General features: G+C 59.7%; 1 protein-coding gene across 1 annotated transcript in view; it reads left to right on the forward strand.

The window, feature by feature from the left end:
• Nucleotides 1-1,932: 1,932 nt before the first annotated feature.
• The window catches only part of BAG6 (BAG cochaperone 6), a gene marked incomplete at its 3' end in the record, with an annotated part of 59,963 nt that continues 38,989 nt past the window's right edge, over nucleotides 1,933-22,906 (forward strand). Inside the window, 13 exon segments of the mRNA XM_085535288.1 lie at nucleotides 1,933-3,078; nucleotides 4,606-4,723; nucleotides 5,613-5,881; nucleotides 9,230-9,334; nucleotides 9,336-9,380; nucleotides 10,912-11,001; nucleotides 11,827-11,966; nucleotides 12,336-12,450; nucleotides 16,930-17,118; nucleotides 18,259-18,402; nucleotides 18,404-18,533; nucleotides 19,630-19,689; nucleotides 21,424-21,528. Of these exon segments, the coding sequence (XP_085391414.1) occupies nucleotides 3,001-3,078; nucleotides 4,606-4,723; nucleotides 5,613-5,881; nucleotides 9,230-9,334; nucleotides 9,336-9,380; nucleotides 10,912-11,001; nucleotides 11,827-11,966; nucleotides 12,336-12,450; nucleotides 16,930-17,118; nucleotides 18,259-18,402; nucleotides 18,404-18,533; nucleotides 19,630-19,689; nucleotides 21,424-21,528 (1,588 nt within the window).

The raw sequence follows: 22,906 nt of genomic DNA on the forward strand, positions 1-22,906 counted from the left end.
CGTCGCCATATTGGATTCTGGTTCTAACTTCCGCCCGTCCCTATAGCGTCGCCGGAAGTGAGCGTCCGCCATCTTGAATTGCCGTCCTTATAGCAACGCCGGAAGTGAGCGTCCGCCATCTTGGAATCTGGGCCTAACTTCCGCCCGTCCCCCATACCAACACCGGAAGTGACGGTCCGCCATCTTGCCCAATGTGGCGCTGGGCCCGTGTCGCTCCGTGGGGCCGAGGCCCCCGTGGGGTCCCGGTTCTCCCCCATCCGGTTCCTCGGAGCCGTTGTTGATCTGCTTGTCCTTATCCCGCCGCCTTTTCGACCTGGCCGCCCTTTGTTGCCTCTGAATTTCCTCCCATCCCCATAAGAACGGTGGAAGTCAGCGTCCGCCATCTTGAAACGCTGTTTCCATAGTAACATCGGAAGTGAGCGTCCGCCATCTTGGATTCTGGGCTCTTTTTCCGCCCTGTCCTCGTAGCAACGCCGGAAGTGAGCGTCCGCCATCTTGAAACGCAGTCCCTATAGCAACGCCGGAGTGAGCGTCCGCCATCTTGAATTGCCGTCCCCATAGCAACGCCGGAAGTGAACGTCCGCCATCTTGAGTTGCCGTCCTCATAGCAACGCCGGAAGTGAGCGTCCGCCATCTTGAATTGCCGTCCCCATAGCAACGCCGGAAGTGAGCGTCCGCCATCTTGGAATCTGGGCCTAACTTCCGCCCTGTCCCCATAGCTCCGCCGGAAGTGCCCGTCCGCCATCTTGCCCAATGTGGCGCTGGGCCCGTGTCGCTCCGTGGCGAGGCCCCCGTGGGTCCCGGTTCTCCCCCATCCGGTTCCTCGGAGCCGTTATTGATCTGTTAGTCCTTATCCCGCCGCCTCTTCGACCTGGCCGCCCTTTGTTGCCTCGCTGCGGCCCGTGCGGCCTTACGGGCCTTGGGAACCGAGCGGTTATTAACGGCCATAGGGTTGAACGGAGCGGCCGGGGCCTGGTGTCAAGGCCTGGCCGCGTTCATCATGGCGGCCGCCGGGCTCCGGTTGGTGCTGCAGGAGCTGATGCTGCCGCTCGGGGCCGCCTACGCCGCCCTGCAGGGGATCGTGTTGGCCGCCAGCCTCAGGAACGGAAACAGGGGGGAACCGGATGGAACGGAACCGGATGGAGACGGGATGGAACCGGAGGAACGACGGGATGGAGGAGAACGGGAGCGAGGTGAACGGGAGCGGAAACGGGAGCCGAAACGGGAGTTAAACGGGGAATGGAACCGGGATCCGAACCGGGATCCGAACGGGGACCCAAACGGGATGGAGCCCAACGGGATTGAAGGGGGAACTGAACCGGGATCCGAACCGGGATTTAAACGGGGAATGGAACCGGGATCCAAACGGGGAAACGAACCGGGAATGGAACCGGGATCCGAACTGGGATTTAAACGGGGAATGGAACCGGGATCTGAACCGGGATTTAAACGGGGAATGGAACCGGGAACTGAACGGGATGGAACTGAAGGGGGAATCGAACCGGGATCCGAATAACGGGGAATGGAACCGGGATCCGAACCGGCTCTGAACGGGGAATGGAACCGGGATTTAAACGGGAAATGAACCGGGATCTGAACGGGATCCGAACGGGATGGAGCCCAATGGGATTGAAGGGGGAGCTGAACCGGGATCGGAACCGGGAATGGCACCGGGAGCAGCCGCCATGAACCGACCCCCGGGCTGGACAATGCTGAGCCCCCCCCGGCCATAACATGGAGCCCTATGGGACCCCCCCGGACCCCTATGGACTCATTGAGACCCCTATGGAGATGTGGGACCCCCCTTAAGACCCCTGCCCCCATTGTTCCCTATGGAGACCTGGGACCCCCCCATACACCACTATGGAGTCTTAAGACCCCCCATTATCCCCTATGGAGTCTTAAGACCCCCCCCATTATCCCCTATGGAGCTTTAGGACCCCCATAGCCCCCCATGAGGGACCCCCCCCCACTGAGACCACTAAGACCCCCCCCCAAATCACTGTGAAGCCCCATAGGGCACCGAGACCCCCATAGAAACCTATGGACCCCCCCCCCGGGCCCATAGAACAGCCAGAAGTGCCTTAAAACAACCCCCCCCCCCCCCCCCCCCCCCCCCCCCATAAAGGTCCGCCATCTTGGAGCCCCCAGACCCAATATAAGAGGAGGGGGAGGGGCCTCCATTAAGCCACGCCCCCCCGACTTTGGCTCCGCCCACATATGCAAATGAACCCCCGTGGCCACGCCCACCACCCAGACGCACAAAGCATGGAGGCCACGCCCACGTATGCAAATGAAGCGTGGTCACGCCCATATATGCAAATGAAGGTAACAACGCAAAACGCCCAGAGGCCACGCCTAGATATGCAAATGAGCCGTGGCCACACCCACAAATGCAAATGAAGACGGTCACGCACAAAGCTCGTAGGCCACGCCCACATATGCAAATGAGCGTTGCCGCGCCCCCTCCCATTGGTGCTCTGACCCCGGCCGGGCCTTTAGCCCCGCCCACACGGATGACTGACAGCTCGCGAGGCCCCGCCCACTCGAATGACTGACAGCTCGCGAGGCTCCGCCCCCTCCCGGCCGCGTTTCTCTAATGAGTTTTTGTTAATGATGTTTTTAATTACGGTTTATGCAAATAAAGCAACTTTTGGAACCAAGCCGGAGGTCCGGAGTCGTTCCCGCTGCCAAAATGGCGGCGAAGAGGCGACTTACCCGCAGCAAAGATGGCGGAATACACGCAACTCTACGCTGCCCGCTTCCAAGATGGCGGCGGGGGCTTTGTGGAGTCAAATTGCGCACTGCGCATGCGCAGCCCTAAGGCCCCAAGAAGCCCCGCCCATTTGTGCTGTCTATCTCAGTGCCTGCTTCCGGCGCGTCGCGCATGCGCAGATCAGAGCGGAAGTCGAGCGGTGTTGAAACTCGACCCGGAAGCGAACGGAGCGGGGTTAACAGGAAGTGAAAGCGACGGAAGTGAAGGAGGGGAAGGGATCCAAGATGGCGGCCGAGGAGCCGCTGGAGGTGATGGTGAAGACGTTGGACTCGCAGACGCGGAGCTTCAGGGTGGAACCGGAGGTGAGGCCTAAACCGGGATTAACGGTAACGGGGGGGGGGGGGGGTCCCGTTAATGGGGGGGGGTCCATTAAAGGGGTTGGGGGCCTTTTAAAGGGGGTCGGGGTCCGTTAAAGTGGGGGGGGGTCTGGTGAGGCCTAACCGGGATATAACGGGGGGTTGGGGGGCGTCCCGTTAAAGTGGGGGGGTCCGTTAATGGGGTTGGGGTCCGTGAATGGGGGGTCGGTATAATGGGGGGGGTCCGTTAAAGTGGGGTGGGGGGGTACGGTGAGGCCTAACCGGGATATAACGGGGGGTCCCGTTAAAGTGGGGGGTCCGTTAATGGGGTTGGGGTCCGTGAATGGGGGGTCGGTATAATGGGGGGGTCCGTTAAAGTGGGGGGGGGGGGGGGTTACGGTGAGGCCTAACCGGGATATAACGGGGGTGGGGGGGGGGTCCCGTTAATGGGGTTGGGATCCCGTTAATGGCGTGGAGCCGTTAATGGGGGGGGGGGGGTCTCCCGTTAATGGTGGTGGGTTCCCGTTAATGGGGGGAGGGGCCACGTTAACGTGGGGGGGTGGGGGGGGTCCCGTTAATGGGGTTGGGGTCCGTTAAAGGGGGGGGGGTCGGTATAACGGGGGGGGGGGTCCCGTTAAATGGGGGCGGTCCATTAAAGGGGGGGGTGGGGAGTCCCGTTATTGGGGGGGGGTCTCCCGTTAATGGTGGGGGGGTCCGTTAATGGGGGGAGGGGTCACGTTAATTGGGTTGGGGTCCCGTTAATGGGGGGGAGTCGCGTTAAAGGGGAGGGGGGAGGTCTCCCGTTAACGGGGGGAGGGGTCACGTTAAAGGGGGGAGGTCGGTATAACGGGGGGGGTCCCGTTAAAGAGGGGTTGGTATAACGGGGGGGGTCCCGTTAAAATGGGGGGGGGTCTCCCGTTAATGGGGGGTGGTCCCGTGAAATGGGGGAGTCCCGTTAATAGGGGGGGGGGGGTCGGTATAACGGGGGAGGTCCCGTTAAATGGGGGGGGGGGGGTCCCGTTAAATGGGGGGGGGCCCGTTATTGTGTGTTAGGGTCCATTAAAGGAGGGGGGGGGTGGGAATCCCGTTAAAGTGGGGGGGGTCCCGTTAATGGTGGGGGCAGATCCGGTATTGAGGGCCGGTTCCGGTTCCGTTCGGTTCCGGTATTGAGGGGCCGGTTCCGGTTCCGTTCGTTACCGGTATTGAGGGGCCGGTTCCGGTATTGAGGGCTCGGTCCCGGTTCCGGTTCCGGTATTGAGGTCTCGGTTCCGGTTCCGGTCGGTTCCGGTATTGAGGTCTCGGTCCCGGTTCCGGTTCCGGTCGGTTCCGGTATTGAGGGGCCGGTTCCGGTATTGAGGGCCGGTTCCGGTTCCGTTCGTTACCGGTATTGAGGGGCCGGTTCCGGTATTGAGGGCTCGGTCCCGGTCCCGGTTCCGTTCGGTTCCGGTATTGAGGGCTCGGTCCCGGTCCCGGTTCCGGTTCCGGTCGGTTCCGGTATTGAGGTCTCGGTCCCGGTTCCGGTTCCGGTTTCAGATCACGGTCCGTCAGTTCAAGGAACGAATCGCGGGCGCCGTGAACATCGCGGCCAACAAACAGCGGCTCATTTACCAGGGCCGGGTCCTGCAGGACGACAGGACGCTCACCGAATACAGTACGGAACACAACCGGGCCGGGACGCCATCTTGGGACGCCATCTTGGGGGGCGGGCCGCCATCTTGGGCCGCCATCTTGGGGGGGGGTAGCGGGGTGGCCGCCATCTTGGAAGGGGCCGCCATCTTGGGCCGCCATCTTGGTGGGGGGTAGCAGGGTGGCCGCCATCTTGGAAGGGGCCGCCATATTGGGGGGGGGGGTGGCCTGTGTGGCCGCCATCTTGGAATAGGCCGCCATCTTGGGGGGGGTTGCCATGATACGGCCGCCATATTGGGGGTGGGGGTAGCAGAGGGGTCGCCATCTTGGAAGGGGGGGTGTTATCTTAAGGGCGGGGCCGCCATATTGGGGGGTGGGCCGCCATGATGGGTGGTGGGGGGGTTGAAGATTGGGGGGAGGCGGGGAGCCGCCATCTTGGGGGGGGGGGGTGGCAGGGTGGCCGCCATCTTGGAAAGGGCCGCCATATTGGGGTAATGGGGGGGGGGTCTCATTAACCCCCCTTTATATGGGGGTAATTGGGGGGGGGGGGTCTCATTAACCCCCCCCTTATATGGGGTTAATTGGTGACCCCCCCCCCCCCCCCTCAATTGTGGTTAATTGGGGGGGGTCTCATTAACCCCCCCTTATATGGGGTTAAATGGGGACCCCCCCCCTTAATGTGGTTAATTGGGGAGGGGGTCTCATTAACCCCCTTAATTGGGGTTAATTGGGGGGGGTCTCATTAACCCCTTTATATAGGGTTAATTGGGGACCCCCCCCCCTCTTATATGGGGTTAAATGGGGACCCCCCCCCCCCTTAATGTGGTTAATTGGGGAGGGGTCTCATTAACCCCCCTTAATTGGGGTTAATTAGGGGGGGTCTCACTAACCCCCCCCCCCCTTTCTCTCCCCAGATGTGGGCGGCAAAGTGATCCACCTGGTGGAACGAGCCCCCCCCCCCAATTCCGCCTCATCCCCCCCCGGTGTTAATAATAATGGGGGGGGGTCTCGACGTCCTCATTGAATTCAATGGCGCCCAATGGAAGTTCCATTGGGTTGGGGGGGGGGGGGAGCCCCCATAGGAGGAATTGGGGGGGGGGGCTCAGGAGCCGCTGCTTCATCCAGGGGGGGGGCGGAAAGGAACGGGAGCAGCTACGTCATGGTGGGGACATTCAACCTGCCCGTGAGTGGGGGGGGGGGTTAATAAGGGGGGGGGGCTTAATATGGGGGGTTTAATTGGGGGGGGGTTTAATATGGGGGGGTTAATATGAGGAGGGGTCTTAATTATGGGGCTTAATGTGGGGGGGGCAATAGGGAGGGTTATGTCATGGTGGGGACGTTCAACCTGCCCGTGAGTGGGGGGGGTTAATATGGGGGGGGGGCTTAATATGGGGGGGGGTCTTGATATGGGGGGGGTTAATATGAGGAGGGGTCTTAATTATGGGGCTTAATGTGGGGGGGGCAATAGGGGAGGGTTACGTCATGGTGGGGACATTCAACCTGCCCGTGAGTGGGGGGGGGGGGGGCTTAATATGGGGGGGGGGGCTTAATATGGGGGGTTAATTGGGGGGGGGCCTTAATATGGGGGGTTTAATTGGGGGGGGGTTTAATATGGGGGGGTTAATTGGGGAGGGGGGTTAATTGGGGAGGGGGCTTAATATGGGGGGGTTAATTGGGGGCTTAATGTGGGGGGGTCTTAATTGGGAAGGGGGGTTAATGGGGAGGGGTCTTAAATGGGGGATATGGGGAGGGGGGCTTAATATGGGGGGGGGGCTTAATATGGGGGGTTAATTGGGGAGGGGGCTTAATATGGGGGGGTTAATTAGGGGGGGGATTAAATGGAGGGGGTTAATTGGGGAGGGGGTTAATTGGGGAGGGGGTTAATTGGGGAGGGGGCTTAATATGGGGGGTTAATTGGGGGGGATCTTAATATGGGGGGGGTCTTAAATGGGGGGGGTTAAATAGGGGTCTTAATATGGGGGGGGTCTTAATTTGGGGGGGTCTTAAATGGGGGGGGTCTTAATATGGGGGGGTTAATTGGGGGGGGGGGCTTAATATGGGGGGGGGTCTTAATTGGGAGGCTTAATATGGGGGGGTTAATTGTGGGGGGCTTAATATGGGGGGGGTTAAATAGGGGTCTTAATGGGGGGGTTTAATTGGGGGGGGTTTAATTGGGGGGGTCTTAATATGGGGGGGGGCTTAATATGGGGGGGGGTCTTAATTGGGAGGCTTAATATGGGGGGCTTAATGGGGGTGGCTTAATTGGGGGGGGCAATTGGTGGGGGCATAATGGGGGAGGGGCTTAAATGGGGGAGGGGTCTTAATATGGGGGGGTCTTATTGGGAGGCTTAATTTGGGGGGGGTTAATTGGGGGGGGGTCTTAATATGGGGGGGTTAAATACGGGTCTTAATGGGGGGGTTTAATTGGGGGGGGGCTTAAATATGGGGGGGGGGCTTAATTGGGAGGCTTAATATCGGGGGGTTAATTGGGGGGGGGTCTTAAATGGGGGGGGTATGGGGAGGGAGTGATAAGGGGGGCTTAATGTGGGTGGGGGGCTTAATATGGGGGGTTAATTGGGGAGGGGGGCTTAATATGGGGGGGTTAATTGGGGGGGGTTAAATGGGGGGGGCATGGGGAGGGGGTTCATAAGGGGGGGTCTTAATTGGGGGGCTTAATGGGGGGGTCTTAATATGGGTGGCTTAATTGGGGAGGGGGTTAATTGAGGGGGGGCTTACTTGGGGAAGGGGGTTAATATGGGGGGTTAATTGGGGAGGGGTTAATTGGGGGTGGTTAATTGGGGAGGGGGCTTAATATGGGGGGCTTAATGGGGGTGGCTTAATTGGGGGGCCTTTAATTGGGGAGGGGGCTTAATATGGGGGGGTTAATTGGGGGGGGGCTTAATATGGGGGGGTCTTAAATGGTGGGGGGTTAAATAGGGGACTAAATGGGGGGGGTATGGGGAGGGGGTTAAATGGGGGGGGGCTTAATATGGGGGGGGATTAAATGGAGGGGGTTAATTGGGGAGGGGGCTTAATATGGGGGGGGCAATCCATCTAACCCATATAATCCCCGTATAACCTCATATAACCCCATATTTCCCCATATCATCCCATATAACTCCATATAATCCCATATTCTCCCCGTATCATCCCATATAACCCCATATCCCCCCATATGATCCCTTATTCCCCCATATCATCCATATAACCCCATATAGTCACATATTCCCCCCATATCATCCCTTGTACCCCATATAACCCCATATAACCCATATTCCCCCATATAACCCATATACCCCATATATATCCCCATCTAACCCCGTATATCTCCCATATAACCCCATATAACCCCCATATACCCTATATAACCCCATATAACCCCATATATCTCCCCATCCAACCTCATATAACCCTATATAACCCCATATAACCCCATATAACCCCATATTCCCCCATATAACCCCATACAATCCCATATTCCCCCATATCCCCCCATATAACCCCATATAACCCCATGTCCCCCCCATATAACCCCATATCCCCCTATATAACCCTATATAACCCCATATATCCCCCATCTAACCCCATCTAACCCCATACAACCCCATATATCCCCCATCTAACCCTATGTAACCCCATATATCTCCCCATATACCCCCATATACCCCCATATCCCACCATATCCCCCCATATAACCCCATATAAACCCAATATCCCCCCCATATAACCCCATATAACCCTATATAACCCCATATATCCCCCATCTAACCCCATCTAACCCCATCTAACCCCATCTAACCCCATCTAACCCCATATAACCCCATATAACCCCATACAACCCTATATATCTCCCCATCTAACCCCATATCCCCCCATATAACCCCATATATCCCCTATATAACCCCATATATCCCTATATAACCCCATATAACCTCATATAACCCCATATATCCCCTATATAACCCCATATATCCCCTATATAACCCCATATATCTCCTATATAACCCCATCTAACCCCATCTAACCCCATATACCCCATATACCCCATCTAACCCCATCTAACCCCATATATCTCCCCATCTAACCCCATCTAACCCCATCTAACCCCATCTAACCCCATCTAACCCCATATACCCCATATACCCCATCTAACCCCATCTAACCCCATCTAACCCCATCTAACCCCATCTAACCCCATCTAACCCCATCTAACCCCATCTAACCCCATATATCCCCTATCTAACCACATATAACCCCATATAGTCACATATTCCCCCATATCCCCCCATATATTCCCCATATATCTCCCCATCTAACCCCATATAACCCCATCTAACCCCATATATCTCCCCATATCTCCTCATATAACCCCATATAACCCCATATAACCCCATAGAGACCCCATATAACCCCATAGAGACCCCATAGAGACCCCATATCCCCCCATATCCCCCCATATCCCCCCATATAACCCCATAGAGACCCCATAGAGACCCCATAACCCCATCTAACCCCATATATCTCCCCCCAGCTGGAGGGCTCGTCGCTGGACGTTCACATCAACATGGAGCAGAGCCCGGCTCAGGGGGGGGGGGGGGAGCCCCGACTGCGTCTGGCTGTGGCACAACACGTGATGAGGGAGGCTCAGGGCACTGCTGGGGAGGATGGAGGCCGAGATGGGGGTAAAGTGGGGGAAAATTGGGGGAAAATGGGCAAAATGGGGGGGGAAATGGGTAAAATAGGGGGTAAAATGGGGATTTGGGGGGGGAAATGGGGTAAAATGGGGTTAAATGGGATGGAGGGGAGCTCAGGGATGATGGAGAAGAGGATGATGGAGCTGGGACAGAGGGATGGAGAATGGGATGATGGAGAATGGGATGATGGAGGCTGAGTGGAGACTGGATGGAGGGGTGGAGCCAGGGATGATAGAGCCTGGGATGATGGAGGTTGGGATGATGGAGGTTGGGGTGATGGAGGCAGTTTGGAGGCTGGGATGGAGGGATGGGATGATGGAGGATGAATGAAGGTTGGGATGGGGGAATGGATGGAAGGATGGAGGGATGGAGGATGGGATGACGGAGAGATGGAGGATGATGGAGGCTGGATGGAGGATGATGGAGGCTGGGATGATGGAGGCAGTTTGGAGGCTGGATGGTCTATGGGATGATAGAGGATGGGATGGATGGATGGGATGATGGAGGCCGGGATGATGGAGGCTGGGATCATGGAGGATGGATGGAGGGATGGATGGAAGGATGGGATGATGGAGGCTGGGATGTAGGGTGGGATGATGGAGCCTGGGATGATGGAGGCAGTTTGGAGGCTGGGATAGGGGATGATGGAGGGGTGGGGGATGCTGGAGCCTGGGATGCTGGAGCCTGGGATGCTGGAGCCTGGGATGATGGAGGGATGGAGCCTGGGATGATGGAGCCTGGGATGATGGAGCCTGGGATGATGGAGGCTGGGATGATGGAGGGATGGAGCCTGGGATGATGGAGCCTGGTATGATGGAGCATGGGATGATGAAGCCTGGGATGATGGAGGTAGTTTGGAGGCTGGGATGGGGGATGATGGAGGGATGGGGGATGATGGAGCCTGGGATGATGGAGCCTGGGATGATGGAGCCTGGGATGATGGAGGGATGGAGCCTGGGATGATGGAGCCTGGTATGATGGAGTATGGGATGATGGAGCCTGGTATGATGGAGGCAGTTTGGAGGCTGAGATGGGGGATGATGGAGGGGTGGGGGATGCTGGAGCCTGGGATGATGGAGTATGGGATGATGGAGGCATGGAGCCTGGGATGATGGAGCCTGGTATGATGGAGGCAGATTGGAGGCTGAGATGGGGGATGATGGAGGGATGGGGGATGATGGAGCCTGGGATGATGGGAGTTGGTATGATGGAGGCTGGATGGAGGGATGGAGGATGATGGAGGCTGGTATGATGGAGCCTGGTATGATGGAGGCAGTTTGGAGGCTGAGATGGGGGATGATGGAGGGGTGGGGGATGCTGGAGCCTGGGATGCTGGAGCCTGGGATGATAGAGGGATGGAGCCTGGGATGATGGAGTATGGGATGATGGAGCCTGGTGTGATGGAGGCAGATTGGAGGCTGGGATGGGGGATGATGGAGGGGTGAGGGATGATGGAGCCTGTGATGCTGGAGCCTGTGATGCTGGAGGCTGTTGATGCTGACGTCGATGCCGGTTGCAGGTTGGGGCCATGCAGGAGCCGGAGCTGCAGCCCGGGATGGAGCCGGAGCCGCAGCCTGGGAACGAGACGGAGCTGGAGACGGAGACCGAGGTGGGGGGGGGGGGCCATAAATGGGGCCATAAATGGGGATATGGGGGTTCTGAATGGGGTTGGAATGGCTCTAAATGGGGTCAAGGGGGTTCTAATGGGGTTGGAGTGGTCCTAAATGGGGTTAGAGGGACCCTAAATGGGGATATAGGGGTTCTAAATGGGGTCACAGGGGTTCTAATGGGGTTGGAGGGACCCTAAATGGGGATATAGGGGTTCTGATGGGGTTGGAATGGCCCTAAATGGGGATAGATGGGTTCTAATGGGGTTGGAATGGTCTTAAATGGGGTCAGGGTGGTTCTAATGGGGTTGGAGTGGCCTTAAATGGGGATATAGGGGATCTAATGGGGTCAAAATGGCCCTAAATGGGGATAGAGTGGGTCTAATGGGATTGGAATGGCTCTAAATGGGGTCAGAGTGGCCCTAAATGGGGTCAGAGGGACCCTAAATGGGGATAAAATGGCCCTAAATGGGGTCAGAGAGACCCTAAATGGACTCAAGGGACCCTAAATGGGGATAAAATGGCCCTAAATGGGGTCAGAGAGACCCTAAATGGACTCAAGGGACCCTAAATGGGGATAAAATGGCCCTAAATGGGGTCAAGGGACCCTTAATGGGGATAAAATGGCCCTAAATGGGGACAGAATGGCCCTAAATGGGGTCAAAATGGCCCTAAATAGGGTCAAAATGGCCGTAAATGGGCTCAGAGCTTCTCTTTGTGTGACCCCCCCCCCATATCTGCCCCATGCCCCCCCATATTGCCCCCCAACCCCCCAATTTGCCCCCCCCCCCCCCCCCATTTTAACCCCCTCTCCCCCCCCCCCCCAGGCCAGCAGTGGTGCCGCCCCCCCCCCATCTGAAGAAGCCCCCCCCCCACCCGAGGCGGACCCCCCCCCATCCACATCCAGCAGTGAGACCCCCCCCCCGGCCGGACCCAATGAGACCCCCAGCAATGAGGGAGCTGCCAGGTAATGGGGGCTAATGGGGGGGGGGGGGGGCAGGGGGTAGATTGGGGGGGTCTGGGGGGCAGATGGGGGTAGATTTGGGGGGCAATGGGGGAGTTAGGGGTAGATTGGGGGGGCAGATGGGGGGGGGGCAAATTGGGGGGGCAGATGGGGGGGTAGCAGACCTGGAGTGGGAGGGGGGGGTCTATGGGGTAGAATGGGGGGGGCTTGGGGGGCATATAGGGGCCAGATGGGGGGGGTTGGGGGGCAGATGGGGGGGGTCTGAATTGGGGGGGGGGTTTAAGGGTGAACTCGGGTGGTCTTTGGGGTCAAAGTTCATTTTGGGGGGGGGTCTGGGCTGTTTTATGACCCCCCCCCCCAATACACCCCCAGCCCCCCCACGGCGCAGGAGCTGTCCGAGGTGCTGACGGAGCTGAGGAGGCTGGAGACCAGGATGGAGCCCTTCAGGAACCGGCAGCTCCGGCTGCTGGGGGGGGCGGAAACAGGGGTGAGGGGGGGGTCTATGGGGGGTTAATGGGGGTCTGTGGGGGTCTATGGGGGCTTAATGGGGGTCTATGGGGGGTTAATGGGGGTCTATGGGGGGTTACTGGGCATCTATGGGGGTCTATGGGGGTCCCTGAGGGGTTAATGGGGGTCTATGGGGGGTTAATGGGGGTCTATGGGGGTCTGGGGGGGGTTAATGGGGGTCTATGGGGGTCCTTGGGGGTTAATGGGGGTCTATGAGGGTCCCTGAGGGGTTAATGGGGGTCTATGGGGGTCTATGGGGGTCCTTGGGGGGTTAATGGGGGCCTATGGGGGTCTGTGGGGGGTTAATGGGGTCCTTGGGGGGTTAATGGGGATCTATGGGGGTCCCTGAGGGGCTAATGAGGGGTTTAATGGGGGTCTGGGGGGGGTTAATGGGGGTCTATGGGGGGTTAATGGGGGGTTAATGGGGGTCCCTGGGGGGTTAATGGGCGTCTATGGGGGTCCCTGAGGGGTTAATGGGGGTCCTTGGGGGGTTAATGGGGGTCTATGGGGGGTTAATGGGGGTCTATGGGGGTCTGGGGGGGGTTAATGGGGGTCTGGGGGGGGTTAATGGGAGTCTATGGGGGTTAATGGGGTCTGGGGGGGCTCAATGGGGGTTAATGTGGGGTTTATGGGGGTTAATGGGGGTCCCTGAGGGGTTAATGGGGGTCTGTGGGGATCTATGGGTGTCGCTGAGGGGTTAATGGGGGTCTGTGGGGATCCCTGAGGGGTCTATGGGGGTCCTTGGGGGGTTAATGGGGGTCTATGGGGGATTAATGGGGGTCTGTGGGGGTCCCTGAGGGGTTAATGGGGGTCTATGGGGGGTTATTGGGGGTCTATGGGGGTCCCTGGGGGGTTAATGGGGGTCTATGGGGGTCCCTGGGGTGGTTAATGGGGGTCTATGGGGTCCCTGAGGGGTTAATGGGGGTCTATGGGGGTCTATGGGGGGTCTATGGGGGGTTATTGGGCGGCTATGGGGGTCCCTGAGGGGTTAATGGGGGTCCCTGAGGGGTTAATGGGGGGCTATGGGGGTCTATGGGGGTCTATGGGGGGTTATTGGGCGTCTATGGGGGTCCCTGGGGTGGTTAATGGGGGTCTATGGGGGTCCCTGAGGGGTTAATGGGGGTCCCTGGGGGGTTAATGGGGGGCTATGGGGGTCTATGGGGGTCTATGGGGGGTTATTGGGCGTCTATGGGGGTTCCTGGGGTGGTTAATGGGCGTCTATGGGGGTCCCTGAGGGGTTAATGGGGGTCTATGGGGGTCTATGGGGGGTCTATGGGGGTCCCTGGGGGGTTAATGGGGGTCTATGGGGGTCAATGGAGGTCTGTGGGGGTCTGTGGGGGGTTAATGGGGGTCTGTGGGGGTCTGTGGGGGGTTAATGGGGGGTTAATGGGGGTCTGGGGGGGTTAATGGGGGTCACTGAGTAGTTAATGGGTGAGTGGGGGGGGTAATGGGGGTCTATGGGGGTCTGGGGGGGGGTTAATGGGGGTCTAGGGGGTCCCTGAGGGGTTAATGGCGGTCCCTGGGGGGTTAATGGGGGTCTATGGAGGTCCCTGGGGGGTTAATGGGAGTCTATGGGGGTTTATGGGGGTCTATGGGGGTCTATGGGGGGTTATTGGGCGTCTATGGGGGTCCCTGAGGGGTTAATGGGGGTCTATGGGGGTCTATGGGGGGTCTATGGGGGTCCCTGGGGGGTTAATGGGGGTCTATGGGGGTCAATGGAGGTCTGTGGGGGTCTGTGGGGGGTTAATGGGGGTCTGTGGGGGTCTGTGGGGGGTTAATGGGGGGTTAATGGGGGTCTGGGGGGGGTTAATGGGGGTCACTGAGTAGTTAATGGGTGGGTGGGGGGGGTAATGGGGGTCTATGGGGGTCTGGGGGGGGGTTAATGGGGGTCTAGGGGGTCCCTGAGGGGTTAATGGCGGTCCCTGGGGGGTTAATGGGGGTCTATGGAGGTCCCTGGGGGGTTAATGGGAGTCTATGGGGGTTTATGGGGGTCTATGGGGGTCCCTGGGGGCTTAATGGGGGTCTATGGGGGTCCTTGGGGGGTTAATGGGGGTCTTTGGGGGTCCCTGGGGGGTTAATGGGGGTCTATGGGGGTCTGGGGGGGGGGTTAATGGGGGTCCCTGGGGGGTTAATGGGGGTCTCTGGGGGTCTGTGGGGGGTTGATGGGGGTCTATGGGGGGTTAATGGGGGTCTATGGGGGTCTATGGGGGTCCCTGAGGGGTTAATGGGGGTCCCTGGGGGGTTACTGGGCATCTATGGGGGTCTATGGGGGTCCCTGGGGGGTTAGCGGGGGTCTATGGGGGTCCCTGGGGGGTTAATGGGGGTCTATGGGGGTCCCTGAGGGGTTAATGGGGGTCTATGGGGGTCTGTGGGGGTCCTTGGGGGGTTAATGGGGGTCTATGGGGGTCTGTGGGGGGTTAATGGGGGTCTATGGGGGGGTTAATGGGGGTCTTTGGGGGTCTATGGGGGGTTAATGGGGGTCTGCGGGGGTCCCTGAGGGGTTAATGGGGGTCTATGGGGGGTTAATGGGGGTCTGTGGGGGTCCCTGAGGGGTTAATGGGGGTCTATGGGGGTCCCTGGGGGTCCCTGAGGGGTTAATGGGGGTTAATGGGGGTCCCTGAGGGGTCTATGGGGGTCTATGGGGGTCCCTGAGGGGTTAATGGGGGTCTATGGGGGTCCTTGGGGGGTTAATGGGGGTCTATGGGGGTCCCTGAGGGGTTAATGGGGGTCCTTGGGGGGTTAATGGGGGTCTGTGGGGTCCCTGAGGGGTTAATGGGGGTCCTTGGGGGGTTAATGGGGGTCTGTGGGGGTCCCTGCGGGCTTAATGGGGGTCTGTGGGGGTCTATGGGGGTCCTTGGGGGGTTAATGGGGGTCTATGGGGGTCCCTGAGGGGTTAATGGGGGTCTATGGGGGGTTAATGGGGGTCTATGGGAGTCCCTGTGGGGTCTATGGGGGTCTATGGTGGGTTAATGGGGGTCTATGGGGGTCCCTGGGGGGTTAATGGGGGTCTGGGGGGGTCAGTGGGGGGTTAATGGGGGTCTGGGGGGGTCTATGGGGGTCCCTGAGGCGTTAATGGGGGTCCTTGGGGGGTTAATGGGGGTCTATGGGGGTCCCTGAGGGGTCTATGGGGGTCTATGGGGGTTAATGGGGGTCTGTGGGGGTCTCTGAGGGGTTAATGGGGGTCTATGGGGGTCCCTGAGGGGTTAATGGGGGTCTATGGGGGGTTAATGGGGGGATAATGGGGGTCTATGGGGGTCTGTGGAGGTCAATGGGGGTCTGTGGGGGTCCCTGAGGGGTTAATGGGGGTCTGGGGGGGGTCTATGGGGGTCTGGGGGGTTAATGGAGGTTTATGGGGGTCCCTGAGGGGTTAATGGGGGTTAATGGGGGTCTATGGGGGTCCTTGGGGGGTTAATGGGGGTCTATGAGGGTCCCTGAGGGGTTAATGGGGGTCTATGGGGGTCTATGGGGGTCCGTGGGGGGTTAATGGAAGTCTATGGGGTCCCTGGGGGGTTAATGGGGGTCCTTTGGGGGTTAATGGGGGTCTATGGGGGTCCCTGAGGGGTTAATGGGGGGTCTATGGGGGGTTAATGGGGGTCTATGGGGGTCTATGGGGGTCCCTGAGGGGTTAATGGGGGTCTATGGGGGTCCCTGCGGGGTTAATGGGGGTCTATGGGGGTCCCTGAGGGGTTAATGGGGGTCCCTGAGGGGTTAATGGGGGTCTATGGGGGTCCCTGAGGGGTTAATGGGGGGTCTATGGGGGGTTAATGGGGGTCTATGGGCCATACCAAGTCTATATTTGGGGGGGGGGGATTACTGTAGGGTCTCTATATTGGGTGGGTCAATGGGGGTCTATGGGCCATACCATGTCTATATTGGGGGGGTCTATGGGCCATACCATGTCTATATTGGGGGGGGTCCCTGGGCCATACCATGTCTATACTGGGGGGGGTCAATGGGGGTCTATGGGCCATACCATGTCTATAGTGGGGGGGTCTATGGACCATACCATGTCTATAGTGGGGGGGTCTATGGGCCATACCATGTCTATAGTGGGGGGGTCTATGGGCCATACCATGTCTACATTGGGGGGGGGGGTTACTATAAGGTCTCTATATTGGGTGGGTCAATGGGGGTCGATGGGCCATACCATGTCTATATTGGGGGGGGGGTTACTGTAGGGTCTCTATATTGGGTGGGTCAATGGGGGTCTATGGGCCATACCATGTCTATAGTGGGGGGGTCTATGGGCCATACCATATCTATATTGGGGGGGGGGGGGGGGTCCTTGGGCCATACCATGTCTATATTGGGGGGGGCAATGAGGGTCTATGGGCCATACCATGTCTATATTGGGGGGGTCTATGGGCCATACCATATCTATATTGGGGGGGGGGTCTATGGGCCATACCATGTCTATATTGGGGGGGGGTCCTGACCCTGTCCCCCCCCCCTATTTCAGACTGAGTCTGACCAGCGTCTGCTGGGCCTGGTGGGGGAGGGGCAGCGTCTGCTGGGCAATGCCCTATTGGCTCTATCAGAGCTCAGGTGTAACATGGCGGCCGCCCCCCCCCGCGTCCTGCACGTGGCGCGACCCGCCGCCCACTACGGCCCACCCGTGGTGCTGCAGCAGGCGGCCATACCAATACAGGTATGGGGGGGTTTATAATGGGGGGTAATAGGGGGGTTATAGGGGGCGGCCATACCAATACAGGTATGGGGGGGGTTTATAATGGGGGGTAATGGGGGGTAATAGGGGGGTTATAGGGGGCGGCCATACCAATACAGGTATGGGGGGGGTTTGTAATGGGGGTAATAGGGGGGTAATAGGGGGGATATGGGGGTAATAGGGGGGGTAATGGGGGGGTATGGGGGGATATGGGGGTAATAGGGGGGATATGGGGGTAATGGGGGGGGATATGGGGGGGATATGGGGGTAATAGGGGGGATATGGGGGTAATAGGGGGGATATGGGGGGTAATGGGGGGTACGGCCCACCCGTGGTGCTGCAGCAGGCGGCCATACCAATACAGGTATAGGGGGGGTTTATAATGGGGGGTAATTGGGGGTTATAGGGGTAATAGGGGGGTTATGGGGGGTAATAGGGGGGTAATATGGGGATAGGGGGGGTAATAGAGGGGATATGGGGGTAATAGGGGGGTAATAGGGGGGATATGGGGGTAATAGGGGGAAATGGGGGGTAATATGGGGGTAATAGGGGGGATATGGGGGTAATAGGGGGGATATGGGGGTAATGGGGGGGGATATGGGGGTAATAGGGGGGATATGGGGATGGGGGGGTAATGGGGGGGGATATGGGGGTAATAGTGGGGGTAATAGGGAGTAATAGGGGGGTAATGGGGGGTAATAGGGGATAATAGGGGGGATATGGGGGCAATAGGGGGTAATGGGGGGGATATGGGGGCAATAGGGGGGATATGGGGGGGGTTATAGGGGGGATATGGGGGTAATAGGGGGGTAATAGGGGATAATAGGGGGGATATGGGGTAATAGGGGGGGTAATAGGGGGGATATGGGGTAATAGGGGATAAGAGGGGGGATATGGGGGGGTAATAGGGGATAATGGGGGGATATGGGGTAATAGGGGGGATATGGGGGTAATAGGGGATAATAGGGGGGATCTGGGGTAATAGGGGGGGTAATAAGGGGGATATGGGGGGGTAATAGGGGATAATAGGGGGGATATGGGGTAATAGGGGGGGTAATAGGGAGGATATACCCCATAGCCCCCCCCATTAACCCCCCCCCTCTTTTTTACCCCCCCCCCCAGATCAACGTTGGCACCACCGTCACCATGACGGGCAATGGGGGGGGTCGCCCCCCCCCCCCAACATCATCCGACAGCCCCCCCCAACCCAACGCAGCCCCCTCCCCTTCATTATCCTCCCCCATTGAATCCAATGGGACCCCCCAGGGTCCCCCCCCCCCCACGTCGTCGGCCCCCCCCCCCCCAAGGGCAGCAGCCCCCTCCCCACCCCCCCCGCGTGATCCGGATCTCACATCAAACAGTGGAGCCTGTTGTCATGATGCACATGAATATACAAGGTGAGACCCCCGCCCCATAGAGCCCCCCACCCCATAGAGACCCCCCACCCCATAGAGACCCCCACCCCATAGCAACCCCCTGCCCCATAGAGACCCCCCCCCACACTCCACCCCATAGCACTCTCTGCCCCATAGAGACCCCCGCCCCATAGAGACCCCCCACCCCATAGAGACCCCCGCCCCATAGAGCCCCCCACCCCATAGAGACCCCCCCCCACTCCCCACCCCATAGCACCCTCTGCCCCATAGAGACCCCCACCCCATAGAGCCCACCACCCCATAGAGCCCACCACCCCATAGAGACCACCCCCACCCCATAGAACCCCCCATAGCCCCCCACTCATAAGACCCCCACCCCATAGCACCCTCTGCCCCATAGAGACCCCAACCCCGTAGACCCCCCCCCATAGAGACCCCCACCCCATAGACCCCCCACCCCATAGAACCCCCCCACCCCATAGCACCCTCTGCCCCATAGAGACCCCAACCCCATAGAGCCCCCTGCCCCATAGAGACCCCCACCCCATAGAGACCCCCACCCCATAGAGACCCCCACCCTATAGAACCCCCCCACCCCATAGAACCCCCCCAACCCCATAGAGACCCCCACCCCATAGAGACCCCAACCCCATAGACCCCCCCACCCCATAGAACACCCCTACCCCCCCCACCCTATAGAACCCCCCCACCCCATAGCACCCTCTGCCCCATAGAGACCCCAACCCCATAGACCCCCCCCCCCCCAAAGAGACCCCACCTCAAAATAGGGACCCCCCCCCCCAGATATGGGACCCCCCACCCAGAAATGGGGGCCCCCCCCATTAAAATGGGGACCCCCCCCCACCCTAACCCAGATATGGGACCCCCCCCAATGGAAATAGGACCCCCCCCAGTTGGATATGGGACCCCCCCCCAATGGAAATGGGGACCCCCACCCAGATATGGGACCCCCCCACCCGGAAGTGGGGACCCCCCCCATTAAAATGGGGACCCCCCCCCCAGATATAGGACCCCCCCCCCAGATATGGGACCCCCCCCATTGAATATGGGACCCCCCTGTGACCCCCCCCTCTACTTTGTGTTGCCCCCCCCCCAGATTCAGGCTCACAGGCAGCAGGGGGCGGCACCGCCCCCCCCGGGCATGGAATGGGGATGGGTGAGTTGGGGGGCTATGGGGGGGGCTATGGGGTGGGGGGAGGTCTATGGGGTGGGGGGGCTATGGGGGGGGCTATGGGGTGGGGGGGTCTATGGGGTGGGGGGAGGTCTATGGGGTCTATGGGGTGGGGGGGGCTATGGGGTGGGGGGGTCTATAGGGTGGAGGCTATAGGGGGTTCTATGGGGTGGGGGTCTCTATGGGGTGGGGGGGGTCTATGGGGTGGGGGGGCTATGGGGGGTGTCTATGGGGTGGGGGGATATATGGGGTTGGGATCTCTATGGGGTGGGGAGGGGTCTATGGGGTGGGGGGGTCTATGGGGTGGGGGGTCTCTATGGGGTTGGGGTCTATGGGGTGGGGGGGTCTATGGGGTTGGGGTCTCTATGGGGTGGGGTGGGGGGGGGGTCTCTATGGGGTGGGGGTCTCTATGGGGTGATGGGCCCTATGGGGTGGGGGTCGCTATGGGGTGGGGGGGTCTCTATGGGGTGGGGGTCTTTATGGGGTGGGGGTGGTCTCTATGGGGCAGGGGTCGCTATGGGGTGGGGTGGGGGGGGTCTCTATGGGGTGATGGGCCCTATGGGGTGGGTGTGTCTTTATGGGGCAGGGGTCGCTATGGGGTGGTGGGGGGGGGTCTCTATGGGGTGGGGGTCTCTATGGGGCAGAGGGTGCTATGGGGTGGGTCACTATGGGGGGTTCTATAGGGTGGGGGGGGTCTATGGGGTGGGGGTCTCTATGGGGTGGGGGTCTCTATGGGGTGGGGGTCTCTATGGGGTGGGGGGGGGGGCTCTATGGGGTGATGGGCCCTATGGGGTGGGTGTGTCTCTATGGGGCAGGGGTCGCTATGGGGTGGTGGGGGGGGTCGCTATGGGGTGGGGGGAGCTATGGGGTGGGGGTGGTCTCTATGGGGCAGGGGTTGCTATGGGGTGGGGGGGGTCTCTATGGGGCGGGGATCTTTAAGGGGTGGGGGTGGTCTCTATGGGGCAGGGGTCGCTATGGGTTGGGGGGGGGGGTCACTATGGGGTGGGGGTCTCTATGGGGTGGGAGTCTCTATAGGGTGGTAGTCTCTATGGGGTGGTGGGCTCTATAGGGTGGGGGTCTCTATGGGGTGGGGGGGGGGTCTCTATGGGGTTATGGGCCCTATGGGGTGGGTGTGTCCCTATGGGGCAGGGGTCGCTATGGGGTGGTGGGGGGGGGTCTCTATGGGGTGGGGGGAGCTATGGGGTGGGGGGCTATGGGGGGGGTTCTATGGGGTGGGGGGTGTCTCTATGGGGTGGGGGGGGTCTCTATGGGGCAGGGGTCGCTATGGGGTGGGGTGGGGGGGGGTCTCTATGGGGTGGGGGTCTCTATGGGGTTGGGGTCTCTATGGGGCAGAGGGTGCTATGGGGTGGGTCGCTATGGGGGGGCTCTATGGGGTGGGGGTCTCTATGGGGTGGGGGTCTCTATGGGGCAGGGGTCGCTATGGGGTGGGGTGGGGGGGTCTATGGGGTGGGGGTCGCTATGGGGTGGGGGTCGCTATGGGGTGGGGTGGGGGTGGTCTCTATGGGGTGGGGGTCTCTATGGGGTGGGGGTCGCTATGGGGTGGGGGTCTCTATGGGGTGGGGGGGGTCTCTATGGGGCGGGGATCTTTATGGGGTGGGGGTCTCTATGGGGCAGGGGTTGCTATGGGGTGGGGGGGGTCTATGGGGTGGGGGTCGCTATGGGGCAGGCCCTGACCCCCCCCATGTTGTTGTCTCTTAGGGGGCGCCCCACTGCAGCTGCCCCCGCTGCCCCCCGAGTTCCTGCAGGCCGTGGCCCATCAGATCACACAACAGGCCGTGGCTGCTGCTGCCTCCGCGGCCACAGGTGGGACCCACAGCTGCCCCATAGCTGCCCCATAGCTGCCCCATAGCTGCCCCATAGCTGCCCCATAGCGGCCCCATAGCGGCCCTATAACTGCCCCATAGAGACCCATTGAGTTCCATTGTGTTCCATTGGGCTCCACTGAGTTCCATTGAGATCCATTGAGACCCATAGGGACCCCTTAGAGCCCCCATAGCTGCCCCATGGCTGCCCCATAGCTGCCCCATAGCGGCCCTATAACTGCCCCATAGAGACCCATTGAGTTCCATTGAGATCCATTGAGTTCCATTGTGTTCCATTGGGCTCCATTGAGTTCCATTGAGACCCATAGGGACCCCATAGCTGCCCCATAGCGGCCCCACGGCTGCCCCATAGCTGCCCCATAGCAGCCCCATAGCTGCCCCATAGCAGCCCTATAACTGCCTCATAGAGACCCATTGAGTTCCATTGTGTTCCATTAGGCTCCATTGAGATCCATTGAGACCCATAGGGACCCCTTAGAGCCCCCATAGCTGCCCCATAGCGGCCCCATAGCGGCCCTATAACTGCCCCATAGAGACCCATTGAGTTCCATTGAGATCCATTGAGTTCCATTGTGTTCCATTGGGCTCCATTGAGTTCCATTGAGATCCATTGAGACCCATAGGGACCCCTTAGAGCCCCCATAGCTGCCCCATGGCTGCCCCATAGCGGCCCCATAGCAGCCCCATAGCTGCCCTATGGCTGCCCCATAGCTGCCCCATAGAGACCCCATAGGGTTCCATTGAGTTCCATTGAGATCCATTGAGACCCTTAGGGCCCCCATAGCTGCACCATAACTGCCCCATAGTGGCCCCATAGGTGCCCCATAGCTGCCCCATAGCGGCCCTATAACTGCCCCATAGAGACCCATTGAGTTCTATTGAGATCCATTGAGTTCCATTGTGTTCCATTGGGCTCCATTGAGTTCCATTGAGATCCATTGAGACCCATAGGGACCCCTTAGAGCCCCCATAGCTGCCCCATAGCGGCCCCATGGCTGCCCCATAGCTGCCCCATAGCGGCCCCATAGCTGCCCCATAACTGCCCTATAACTGCCCAATAGAGACCCCATAGGGTTCCATTGAGATCCATTGAGTTCCATTGAGACCCATAGGGACCCCTTACAGACCCCATAGCTGCCCCATAGCGGCCCCATAGCTGCCCCATAGCTGCCCCATAGCGGCCCTATAACTGCCCCATAGAGACCCATTGAGTTCCATTGAGACCCATTGAGTTCCATTGTGTTCCATTGGGCTCCATTGAGTTCCATTGAGATCCATTGAGACCCATAGGGACCCCTTAGAGCCCCCATAGCTGCCCCATGGCTGCCCCATAGCGGCCCCATAGCGGCCCCATAGCT

This window comes from Coturnix japonica, unplaced genomic scaffold (assembly GCF_054131305.1).
Source record: "Coturnix japonica strain WE unplaced genomic scaffold, WE-NBRP24 Scf114, whole genome shotgun sequence".
NCBI lineage: Eukaryota > Metazoa > Chordata > Aves > Galliformes > Phasianidae > Coturnix > Coturnix japonica.